Source organism: Lytechinus variegatus, chromosome 1 (assembly GCF_018143015.1).
Source record: "Lytechinus variegatus isolate NC3 chromosome 1, Lvar_3.0, whole genome shotgun sequence".
Taxonomy (NCBI): domain Eukaryota; kingdom Metazoa; phylum Echinodermata; class Echinoidea; order Temnopleuroida; family Toxopneustidae; genus Lytechinus; species Lytechinus variegatus.
The window spans coordinates 24,477,657-24,489,854 of NC_054740.1; the positions used below are offsets into that span (position 1 = coordinate 24,477,657).

General features: G+C 34.0%; 1 protein-coding gene across 1 annotated transcript in view; it reads right to left on the bottom strand.

Moving 5' to 3' along the window:
- Positions 1 to 788: 788 nt before the first annotated feature.
- LOC121409768 (E3 ubiquitin-protein ligase CHFR-like) overlaps positions 789 to 12,198 on the bottom strand; it is a 38,661-nt gene continuing 27,251 nt past the window's right edge. Inside the window, exons 15-20 of the mRNA XM_041601667.1 lie at positions 11,652 to 11,735; positions 10,786 to 10,856; positions 8,760 to 8,850; positions 7,423 to 7,539; positions 3,619 to 3,694; positions 789 to 2,373 (exon numbers count right to left, since the gene is read on the bottom strand). Coding sequence (XP_041457601.1) covers positions 2,337 to 2,373; positions 3,619 to 3,694; positions 7,423 to 7,539; positions 8,760 to 8,850; positions 10,786 to 10,856; positions 11,652 to 11,735 — 476 coding nt within the window. The 3' untranslated portion in view covers positions 789 to 2,336. The remainder of the gene's footprint in view (positions 2,374 to 3,618; positions 3,695 to 7,422; positions 7,540 to 8,759; positions 8,851 to 10,785; positions 10,857 to 11,651; positions 11,736 to 12,198) is intronic.

Genomic DNA, 12,198 nt, shown 5'->3' on the forward strand with positions numbered 1-12,198 from the left:
CAAATATATCTTTGTCAAACATATTTTTTATCGAATATATTTTTTTTCGAATACATTTTTTGTCAAATATATTTTGTGTCAAATAGAATTTTGCTGCGTCAAATAATTTTTTAGTTGGTGTCGAATATAAATATTTGATTCTCTTCTGGCGTGCCATAGGAGACACATAATTCTTGGTTATTACTCTTTCTTTTCGCTACTTTAATATGAAATTTAAGACTTTGTGTAATGCACCTTTGTTTTTTTGGAATGCTTGTTGTTGGTTTGTAGGTTTTTAATGCAGAGCTGTTGCACGATTTGAAGCTATGCATTCCACCTTTGGCAGTAGCGCCTTGTGTTTGTTTTTGTATTTACAATGATCCCTCATCTTTTTCTTTATTACCTGTTTTGTTTTTTTCTATTTATTGTCTTTTTGTGATATTTGTTTATGTTGTGGTAGATTTTATACAGGTTTTTCAGGTCAAGGCAGATTTTATCCAGGTAATGCTTCTTTTATTCTGCCACAACCACCCCCCCCCCTTTTGTATAATTATGTACATGTATATGATTGTTTTCAATCATGGATCACTTGTAAATATTTGATTGATTTGAGATTGATTTTATACCAATAAATACATAAATATAAAAAAATATCACCAAAAAGGTACCTTTTGGGGGGATAAAAAGTTTGTTCTGCTATGCATTTTTTCTAAACTAACAAATCTTCCATACACTTTAAACAAATGCCATTAAAAAGAAGGAAAGAAAGAAACTGTTTTCATCCTTAGTGTCTAGAATGGCACGAATTGAAATAAAATTAAAACTGCAGTATGAAATGATTGCTCCTATTTGGAACGATCTACATTTAAATAGTAAATAAAGGGATGAAACTCTGTATTCAGCAGGTAGATTCACAATATTCTTGAGAGTGATAGGGCATAGGTAATTATTTTGCAAAGGAATATTTTCAAATGAAACATTTTGGGCAATTACAGAAAATATTTTGGGGTGTAAACCCCAACTTGGACCAGTTGGGCGCAGGACGTACCATTCAGTCAACAACCATGCTGCCAGCAAGAAACTCAGACATATTACAATTCTTAACAGAGCGAAGCTCAGCATCGTATAGGCGAGCGTCTGTTTACGAGATAGTCGTCAGATCCCCCTTCCCATAAGTTAAGGTCAGATATTTTAGTTTATGTTTATGACTACTAGTTCGATTAGTTAGTTGATACCACAAGGAGTCTCCACACTTGGCTTTAAATATGTAGATTTTTTTTGTGGAAGCACTACTCGCATGAGCATGGAACTACATTATCAGTAAGATGCTTGTACATGTATTTGATCTTTAGATCATGTCATTTGTACCTACCTGGGGAACGTCTAACAACGTTTCAAACATGTCTAAAGGTTGCACTTAAAGATAAATGCCAGCTGTGGTAATAATTTAAAAATGAATTCATACAGAATCATATAAAATGACCATCCAAGTGTCTGTACATACAATTATAAAAAAAAATTGTATCAAATGATTCTGCAAGAAATTATGTAATTGCTGAGAAATTAGCAAAAATAAGCATGAAATTCAAGCTTTTCGTCTGGTCTTTTATCATCAATCGATTATGATACGCTGCCTCACATGTGCTTATCTGTGTTAGTGATCTTCGGTTAGGGTGCCCAATCTAAAATTCTAGAATGTTTATTTGATGGTCTCTATGTTTATATAAATAATGACATGAAAGAGAGAACAAAATCAAAGCAAACATACCAACTCCCAGTTCCAAAGGTTTTCAAAAAGTGAAGATGTTAAGTGTCAAAATATGGAATTTCAAGGTCATCGATATGCCGCTTAGGCCCCATAACTCCCTCCAGGATACATGTTTTGTCATGTAACTTGTATAATTTACTAGCTAGTTCAAAACTAGTTAATATTTCACCCTCTGTGTGTGTATAGGAATGTAAATAAATTCATAAATGTACATGTATGTCTATGTAGGGGAGTACGTGTAACAATGTACTGTCACAACCATTATTCATTTTCCAGAACAAAAAACATTTTCCTCAATGATACTGACTGCACATAAAGTTGCAAAATTCATATAATTGAGAAATTAAATCAGCTTTGTAAAGAAAGCACATCTGAAACAGGCAGTGTTTCACTTCTAAATAAATAACAAATATATGACTAAACATCACACAGATAAAATAAAATGTAATTTTCAAAGACAATACTGAGCAGATCAAACCCTACTATTCCAGATCACTTGCACTGTCATCACTCCCATCCAAAGGTCAATGGTCGCAAAATGGAAAGACGCTCCTTGATCCCGAAATTACAGACTATATGTGGGACATCATCAGAATCGAACTTGATCGCAAATGTGGTTGAAATTCCTGTGGTATAAAATCAGAAGTAGGAAATACACACCATAAGCCATGGGATAACATGAGCTGAAATTGATCACATGCTCAGGCATTTATAATACTGAACAGGCAAATTTGCTTTTAAGACTATACGATGAGTTCTTCTTTTGACCGATCATGGTTTTAGAGGATGGTTTATCAAATAAGGATCCCAATCACTATCACATCTGGGGCCCGTTGCAGAAACAGTTGCAATCAATCGCAACTCTAAAACTCATGCGCAACTTGATTTTCAACCAATCAACAGCGTGCATTTGGGACCTGCGATTGATTTTTTGGCTTGCGTTGAAACGCAACTCTATCTGCAATGGGCCCCTGGCCAGCAATATTGCAATATTCTGAGTTGCGTCGTCTTGTAATACAGGCCCACTTGAATGATAACATACCAATTTACCATTCAATGCAATCATACCACACTAATTAGACAACAATTACTTTCACCTCCAACATTTTAGTTTCTCTGTATGAATAAATTTACAGGCTTATGTATTCTCTGTATCATTGATGGTTATCTCAAAATGTATATTTTGAAGAGCCGTTAAAAGTTCAAGTCAACCCCAGAAAAATGATGATTTGAATAGAAAGACAAACAAATCAAACTAGCAAAACGCTAAGCATTTCATCAAAATCGGATGTAGAATAAGAAATTATGACATTTTAAGGTTTCGCTTATTTTTCACAAAAAAGTTATATGCACATCTCAGTGGCATGCATATGAGACAGTCGAAGATGTTCATTACTCACTATTTCTTTTGTTCTGTATTGTTTGAATTATACAATATATCATCTTTTTTTTTACAGATTTGACAATAAGGAGCAACTTGACAGAACCATATAGTATCAAAACAATGCTAATTCCACATGTTCAGGGAGGAATTAATCTTTGTTTCACTTGATAATGAGAAAATTAGAATATTTCATATGATAAAATACAAAAGAAATAGTGAATGAGTGACGTCATCAGTCTCCTCATTTACATACCGACCAGGATGTATGTACACATAACTGTATTGTGAAATTAAGTGAAACTTTGAAATGTCATAACTTTCTTATTTTTAACTGATTTTGATGAAATTTCAGTGTTATGCTTGTAGGATTTTTCTCTTTTTATTCAAATCAACTTATGGTTGGGTGGACTTGTCCTTTAAAAGTACCTTGTGTCTATAATTCTCACTAATAGCCTTAATGATGTATACTGTGTGTATTAATACTTACGCAGCATGATGTGGTTTATTGTACTGTGTTCTACAGGCCCTTCCCCAATGGCAGTCAGGCCTGGCTGTGACAAGAACTGAAATACAACACAAAAGACACGATCAAATGAATTTGATTGTTCATTCAATTCTATATCCAATACAATACCCAACAACTAGCAGGTGACCAGTTAAAGGAGAATGAAACCCTTGGAGCAAGTTACATGTAGCTTGTGTGAAAGTACATAAATCAAATGATAACATCATTAAAAGTTGAGCACACAAAACAAAGAAGAAAATATGAGCATTGGATTGTCGAAATCACTAATGCTATGAAATTCCTACCATTGGCAATGCAAACAAAGTATGTAATGACACACATATACAACTTGCCCCTTTGGAAACTAAAAAACTATACCCAAATATCTCTTCTTTGCCCATTCTTATGAGTATGACAAATAAATAAATACCGGTAATATAGGATTTGTATAGCGCACGTATCCACCTTGTTAGGTGCTCAAGGCGCTCCTATATTACCCGGCTAAGCTCGTCTAACGATTCCAGTGCACACAGGTTTTTGAGGAATTACTTCCTGCTGATACGCATTTACCTCACCTGGATTGAGTGCAGCACAATGTAGTAAATTTCTTGCTACAGAAAAACACGCCATGACTTGGAATCGAACCCATGCCCTTCAGATTGACAGACGAAAGTCTTAACCACTAGACCACGAAGCCCCCACAGAATTAAATGGACTAATCTTGCAATGCAAATAAATTACCATTAGGTCTACAACCACTTTGTCTACTTTCCAAACATTGCGTCATGCCACAAGGCCCATTCCAAGTCAATCAACAACCAGCTCATTTACTGGTCTCGTTGCAATTTAGCCCATTTACCAAATACCATTTCGTCTCCTTTCCAGTTATGCTACACTGACTTCATCTGATATTCACTTGGTCTTAGACCACCTAGTCTACATAATCAGATGAATTGTTACAAACTAAATTTTCAATTTACAAAATGAAAGTCAATAAGTAGATGAGGAAGAAATAAGACAATCATGGCATTAGACTAAATGGCAGTTAGACCAGGTGATAGTTGGACCAAATGGTAATTATACCAAAGTAATATTAGACTAAATGGGTATGACCATGGTGGTCCATGATAATGACTTGCAATCTGCAAAATAGGCCATCTGCTAGTACACCAAGTGGATTCAAAATATGTCTTTGAGAATTTAGAATATGAATGAATTAAATCAAATCAAATCAATGAAATCTACGCAAATTTAATTCAATCACATCAAATCATATCAAATCAATCAAATCAAATAAAATAAAAAATCAAAGCAAAGAAAATAACATCAAGATAAATCAATCTAATCAAATCAATTCATCAATTAAACTTAATCAAATTCAATCAAATTCAATGAAACCAAATTGATTCATCAATCAAAGTAAATCAAATCAAATTCAATCTGATCAAATCAAATCACATTAAATTCAATCAAATCAAATCGATTCATCAATCATATCAAATCAAATTCTAACTGGGCGATTCCACACTAGAACTTCAAAAATATCATAAATTTCAACATGCTTTCAATAAGTCATAAGTAGTGTAATATTTTACTATGATACCTAAATTTTATGAAAATTATGAGTTTTAACCAAAAGTGAAGACAGATATAGTTTTTTGGGGGGAGAACAATGGAATTTTAAATTTTTAATAATTTTGCTCATTGAATAGTCAAGTACAAATTCCACCTGAAACAATTATTTGCAAAGCAAGAGAAGATTGAAAATATTGCAGGTCAATAGAATAATATATCATTGATGGTTCCAAATAATATCTACAACATTTTCATGATCCATAATAGGGGCAGCCCTGATTTTTCCGAACCTATTTTTGGCAATGTCCCGTACGACACATGACAATGCAAAAGTTTTTCCTACAATTTTATTTTTGATGATGCAATTTCATAAAATGAGTTTCTCTTTGTTTGACCCATGGGTGATCGATTTATCCCATAAGGATCTAATTACTGCCCTTCATTTTTCAATTATTGTCCTATTAAAAAATGTCCCGTACGACACACGCTGTGTCGTACGGGACATGTCCCGTACGACACACAATATAATAATGCATCTAATTGCAGGATTTGGATTCAGAAACCATAAATAGTAGGCATATTTAAATTCATTTAATTGATTTAACATAAAGTGAACTGAAAAAGTACTTTGTTTATCTCCATAGAACATGAAATAGGTGATTCTAAACATTTTAATTGATTTCATGTAGGCTTATTCTTTTGTGAATCCCTTCAGCTAAACTGGTGATTTTCACTGATCAGAGCAGGTTAATTTCTTTTCATTGAGCATGAAAAGAAAACTTTTATATTTCAACCTAGCCTGGAAGATGACTTCCTCTTGCATGCTAATGTGGAATTATTATAAGATGTAAAAAAAAAATCATATCAATCATCATGATCATCTATTTGGACTTCCCTTATTGAATATTGAAACTCCTTACGTTTTTCAAGTTGTAAAAAAAATCTTGAAAATAAGACAAACCATATGGTTTCATGAAATGCAGATGGGTTTGAAAAAGTAGAACCGCATTTCTTTAGACAAAAAAATTGTGACCAAAAAAGGAAAAAAGTGACAGTTGTGACATATATGTAGATATACATTTTATATAAAAAATCATAACATCATGATCATTTTAGCCCCATAATTTACACAAAGTTTCATTCATTTATTGTTTAAATAGTGTTTGGAAATCATCAAGTAGTTCCCTAAAATATAACTTCACACAAAACCTGAAGTTTTTCAGCTCGTAAAAATGCTGTGAACACTCGTACATTTCCCATCATGAAAAAAATTATAACATATTGCTCCCAATTGTATATATTGAGGTTACTTAATTGTATTGTCCTGAATGACTGCTTATTAAAAGATTATTCATAAATAAGCAAGAATTTAGGGGCAATGCTCCTTCTGATTGATAAAAAGTTCATGTTTATTTATTCAGGCTGCCCAGTACAACACGCAGTGCCTGTACAACACACAAGTGTCCCGTACGACACACTTGTAAGTGTCCCGTACGACACACAAGTGTCCTGTACGACACACAATTGTCCCGTACGACACATTATTTTGTTTATGATATATTGACAGAAATATTCATCTAATAGCGGTTTCTAACCTAATGAATGTCTTAGTTTGATGGGATTATCATTATCATCAGCCAAATAATGTGATTGAAGAAGTCAAAGTGACATAAAGTAAGAAAGTTTGGCTTCAATTTAGAGATGTCCCGTACGACACATTTTGAATGTCCCGTACGCCACAATGTTCTCGAAAATTATAATTTGCTTTATTTATTCATGAATGTTTATTTTGCTTTCTTTTGTAAACGTGTTTGTTCTTGGGTAATTGAGTGTCAATTTGAGTTCAGTTTCTATGAAATTTATCTGCCCAACTCACAGACTTGTGAGTACAAACTTGAGGTTTCTAAAAAAGCCACTTTTTCTGCGTCCGTACGACACATTACTATTTTTAATCTGTATTATACAGGATGTGAATTCAAGTCATGTTAAGTCTTGGTTTTTCTTACACTCTGGTAGTAGTTGATGACCACCTATAGTTACTGGAATATTTTTTGTTTTTTCTTGTCAAAAACTGTCAAATGTTCTCTAAATGTCCCGTACGACACGTATGGAATCACCCAACTGATGAAATCAAATTCAATCAAATCAAATTAAATTTAATCAAATCAAATCTAATAAAATTCTTCGATGAGGAAGATCTAATAAGCTTACTTGGTAGATCATTCTTTGGAATGCTTGCTCTGTAGAGATATGCAGTACCCTGGAATATCCTCAAGGCACAGGTATAACAAAGAGGACTATGCCCTGAAATACCATTTAACTGGGTCTCTAAAGGTAGAAAACACAAAGACAGAAGCAAGAAATTAGTAAATACACAACTCTGCCAGTACCATAATGCTTGTATGTCTGATGATCCGTCTCTCTTTTCTTAAAGGTCAAGCTCACCCCAGAAAAATGTTGATTTGAATAAATTGAGAAAAATCAAACTAGCATATTGCTGAAAATTCATCAAAATCGGATGTAAAATAAGAAAGTTATGACATTTTAAAGTTTCACTTATTTTTTTACAAAACAGTGATGCACAACTCGGTGACATGCAAATGAGGCTGTCAATGATGTCCGCCACTTACTATTTCTTTTGTTTTTTATTGTTTGAATTATACAAAATTTCATTTTTTACAGATTTGACAATAGGGACCAACTTGACTGAATCATATAGTTTTCAGCAATGCCAGTTCCAAGTGTTCATGGAAGAATCAATCATTGTTTTACTTGACAATGAGGATAAAATTAGAATATTTCATGTGATAGAATACAAAAGCAATAGTGAGGTGATGACGTCATCAGTCTCATTTGCATACCGTCCAGGATGTGCGTACATGTATAACTATTTTGTGAAATTAAGCAAAACTTTAAAATTTCATAACTTTTTTTTTATTTTACATTTGATTTTGATGAAGTTTTCAGTGTTTTGCTAGTTGGATTTTTCTCTTTTTATTCAAAATGACTTTTTGTTGGGGTGGATTGTCATTTAATCATGGGAAAAGTTGTAACACCCTAAAATTATGACAACTTGCGCAGTTCATGGGATAAGGTTTGATGAGAGGAAAATGGAGGTCAGAATTACAAAAAAACAAAAGGTTGGTCATTGCCCACATAAAGTGGTCTGGTATGAATAGGGGCTACAAACTCAAACAGGTGAACACTTCAGAGATTATAAGCAATCAAGGATTTAATTCTGGTTGGAACTCAATTTACAATCAAGTGGAAAGTAGAATAGCACTACATTATATCTCATACATGTATGTAGTGCTCCAGCTTGGAAACTTTTGCTGGATTAATCCTAGGGAGTGGCAGTCACTGTGCAGTGCCAGATTCACGAGGCTCGATCACTTAAATGTTAACACCAATCATGGTACATGTAATAGTAACTCCCATCTATCTGTCTTTTAGTCTGACAAGGCTGGGGTTTGAACTTGCGACCTCCTGGTTGTGAGACGCACGCTGTACAAACATGAACCAACACACCGGTATCTACAGCAACTCACCATCTGTTCTGTAATTATTAGCTGCAAGTCCACTCAATACTTCTTGTAGTACAAGATGGATATTATGATGGCCCTTTGATAACATGAAATCCTACAGGAAGTCAAAATGTTACAGAGAAATTTACAAAATTCAGACACTTTCAGGAAAGTAATTTTTATATTCTGCATTGTCATAAAGAAAGCAAGAACACACAATTCATGCACTTTTTTTCATAAACTTACAAAGCAGATATTTGTGTAAGTATACTGTACTTTTCTATACACTGAATTAACCAACCGTCTGTGCACAAATGTGCTAATTGTAACATGGCTAACCATAAAAGAAAGTTAAGCTCCATAAAAAAAAACATTTTAAGTCTTCAATACATGATTCTCCAAACCTTTGTTTCCTGAAATGCACCTTGAATTTTCACATTGTGAAATATGAGAATTATAAAACATTTTGAAAGGAAAAAAAACCAAGTCAAGCAATCCCACGACTTAATTTTCTCTTTCCTTTTATCTTGCAAGATAGCATGGGTCATGAATGTGAATGGGAAAATTAAAGAAATATTACAATGTCATACCTGCCAACATTTGGAAACCCAAAATCTGGACAACCACCGGCCGGGGGTCCAGGGGCAGGGCCCCTTGTGGGGGATTAGGCCGCAGTGTTGAAATTACTTTTATTTTTAGGGAGCGATTTTTCATTTAACGAGAGCCATTTTTAAAAAAGTGATTTAGCGCATGGTTTTGCATTGCAGTTTTTCCTGCATGTACAAATTTATTTAGTGTTCAACATTGTTTATTTAATTGCTATTTATGTTTTCGTCATTGTTATCGATCGTTGAATTATTATTTCCTTTACTGTTGTCCATTTACATGTAGATCTAATGTTTATTGTTTGCATCTCACTACTTCTTGTATATTATATTAAATGGACGCTCAAAACTTTTTTTTATATCCATTTTTGTCCATCAAATTGAAAAGGATGAAGTTTATCAAATTTGAACAGAATTTGCATTCAGAGGAATCCTTTTCATAAATACTTTTTGACTAAAACTCACTTGAAAATTATTTTATTAAATATTGAATGCACCACAGCCTGACAGCTAACATCACCATGTCAACTACTTCTCAAGCTAGGCTAGGCTATGTCTATGCTAGCGCAGCTCAGCTCAGCAACTGAACAGAGCACAGCTATCAGTCAATCACCACCGCAAAATACAGCTACCAGTCAATCATCACCGCAACGCGGGCAGGTATGAAACTGCATTAGCGCCAATACGTGTATACACTAGAGCACTGACCGTTACTCTCCAAAAATCCCCACAGAAAATCCTAATTTCGGTCTGAAAATTGCGAGATCTGCGCCAAATTTCCTGAGCACCAAGTGGCTTAGTTCAGATTTGAGAAGTGGAGTCTCCGAAAATTACTCTAAAATAAAAAAAAAAGTGATTTTCTTCAGAGTTCACGATCTTATTTTCTTGCAAATTTAGGACGGTATCTTACAAAGTAGAATAGAAAAGGAAACTTTCTGCTATCAAAGTTACAGCAAGACATGGTGCTGCGCAGGGTTTTGAAAAATAGTACTATGGATATTGAGAGTTTGAAACTTGATACGCATTTTTCTGAAGCGCCGCGCCCGTGATTCTAAAAAATCAACTCAGTTACACGTCAGAATGCAACGATGCATGAAAGTACACACTAAGTTTACAATTTTTTGCCATTTTGAAAGTTGTAAATCTGGACGATCCCGACAAAATCGGGACAGTTGGCAGGTCTGCAATGTACAATAAATCCCAGGCAAAGAAGAATAAGGATTAATCAGTAGACCTACATATACATGTATAAGTGAGTTTTTGAGAAAGCTTGTTGCGTCTGAATGAAATTTGTAATCACCAGAAAGAGAAGCTCTGTGATTACTGGAAGGAGTTGAGGACACCGTGTTGGACCAATCTCAGTGGGTCAGCACAGTTATGTTGCAATGAAGGTGAGACTTGCCCACATGTATTACGAAAATAATCAATTGAAGAGAACTACTCACTTTGAATATTGTTGATTCATATCTATTGTTGTTAATGATAGTATCCAGAACACTCTCACTAAATTTCATATCTAAACAGAAGAGACATGGAAAAAAATATACATCATTATGCATTCTAAATACTATCTTAAGCAAACATTACTGTAAATGTCTTATATTTTGTGAAGTAGATGTACCCGTGTTTACATGTAAATTTGAAGCTTTGTGACCCTAGAAATCTGTTTGTCTGGGGAGAAATTTGACATAGAAAGAGGTACATGTTCTCAAAAAAAAAAATGCTTAAATTTGGGCACATATTCGGCTTATGGTAGGTTGACACATGCAAGGGTACAGGTCTGTATTACTTTAGGAATTGTCAACTTCCTAATAGATTTCTCATACTTGTTTTGATTTTGATTTTGCTATTATTTTAATCGATTAAGTTTGTTCTGTTGCTTATTCTATGATTTGCTTTATTTGTTTTGTTTAGCAACTAAAAACTAAAGGCCACGGCCGAAAGCTTTACAACATAGTGTATACTTTGCTTCATCCTTGAATCTGCTCTACTCTTCACATACATATTATAACAATGATCCATGCGAATATATAAATATATATATATATTTACACACACAAAGTTGTGTCCTGCAAAAATATGTGCCCATTCAGTCATTATAGAATATCCAGTAGAGTGTTTCATCAACACTTGTTGTCTGACAAGTGGACAGATTTGACAAATTTCCTTGATTTTGATTGGCCAATGTTACCATGGTAACTGTCGGATAAAGCAGAGTTTGTCCGATAAAATGACCAATAAATCCTTTCAAGAGATGCTCCAGAACACACATATTAGTTCTCAATTTTCTTTCTTGGCTTATGATACACACCTCGGAACCTGTTGAGACACCCTAGGCAGTTGTACTGCTTACAACCCCAGTACATATGGCAAAAGCTCCTTCGGCAGATACGACCTGCAGCAGGAATCAAAGAATGGTGAGAAATGCCGACAATGAGAAGGTCCCACTCTTTAATAATTTAAAAATGTTTGTAGAATGTATTTTATTTGAATTTTGATAATGTGTAAATTAATGTATATTGGAATGTGCAATATTTTCTCAACAGTTTTTCCATGAGGGCTCGCATGCCTCTGGGCAATAGTACTGAATTTTACTTTTGCGAGCCCTGGCCCATCGAAAAACCATTTTCTTCCTCTTTTCTTCTTTTCTTTCATTTCTCTTTACCCATATTCATTTATCCAATTTCAGATTGTATTTTTGTAATTACACTGTACAATTTTTGCATGTTTTTAATGGCCGAATAAATAATAATAACAATAATAACTCAAACCTACAGGAAAATGTGACCAGCCACTCCAAAAAAATAGTAATTCAGTCTTCAAATAGCAGATTATCTGAAAGAGTAATGCTTTAACTC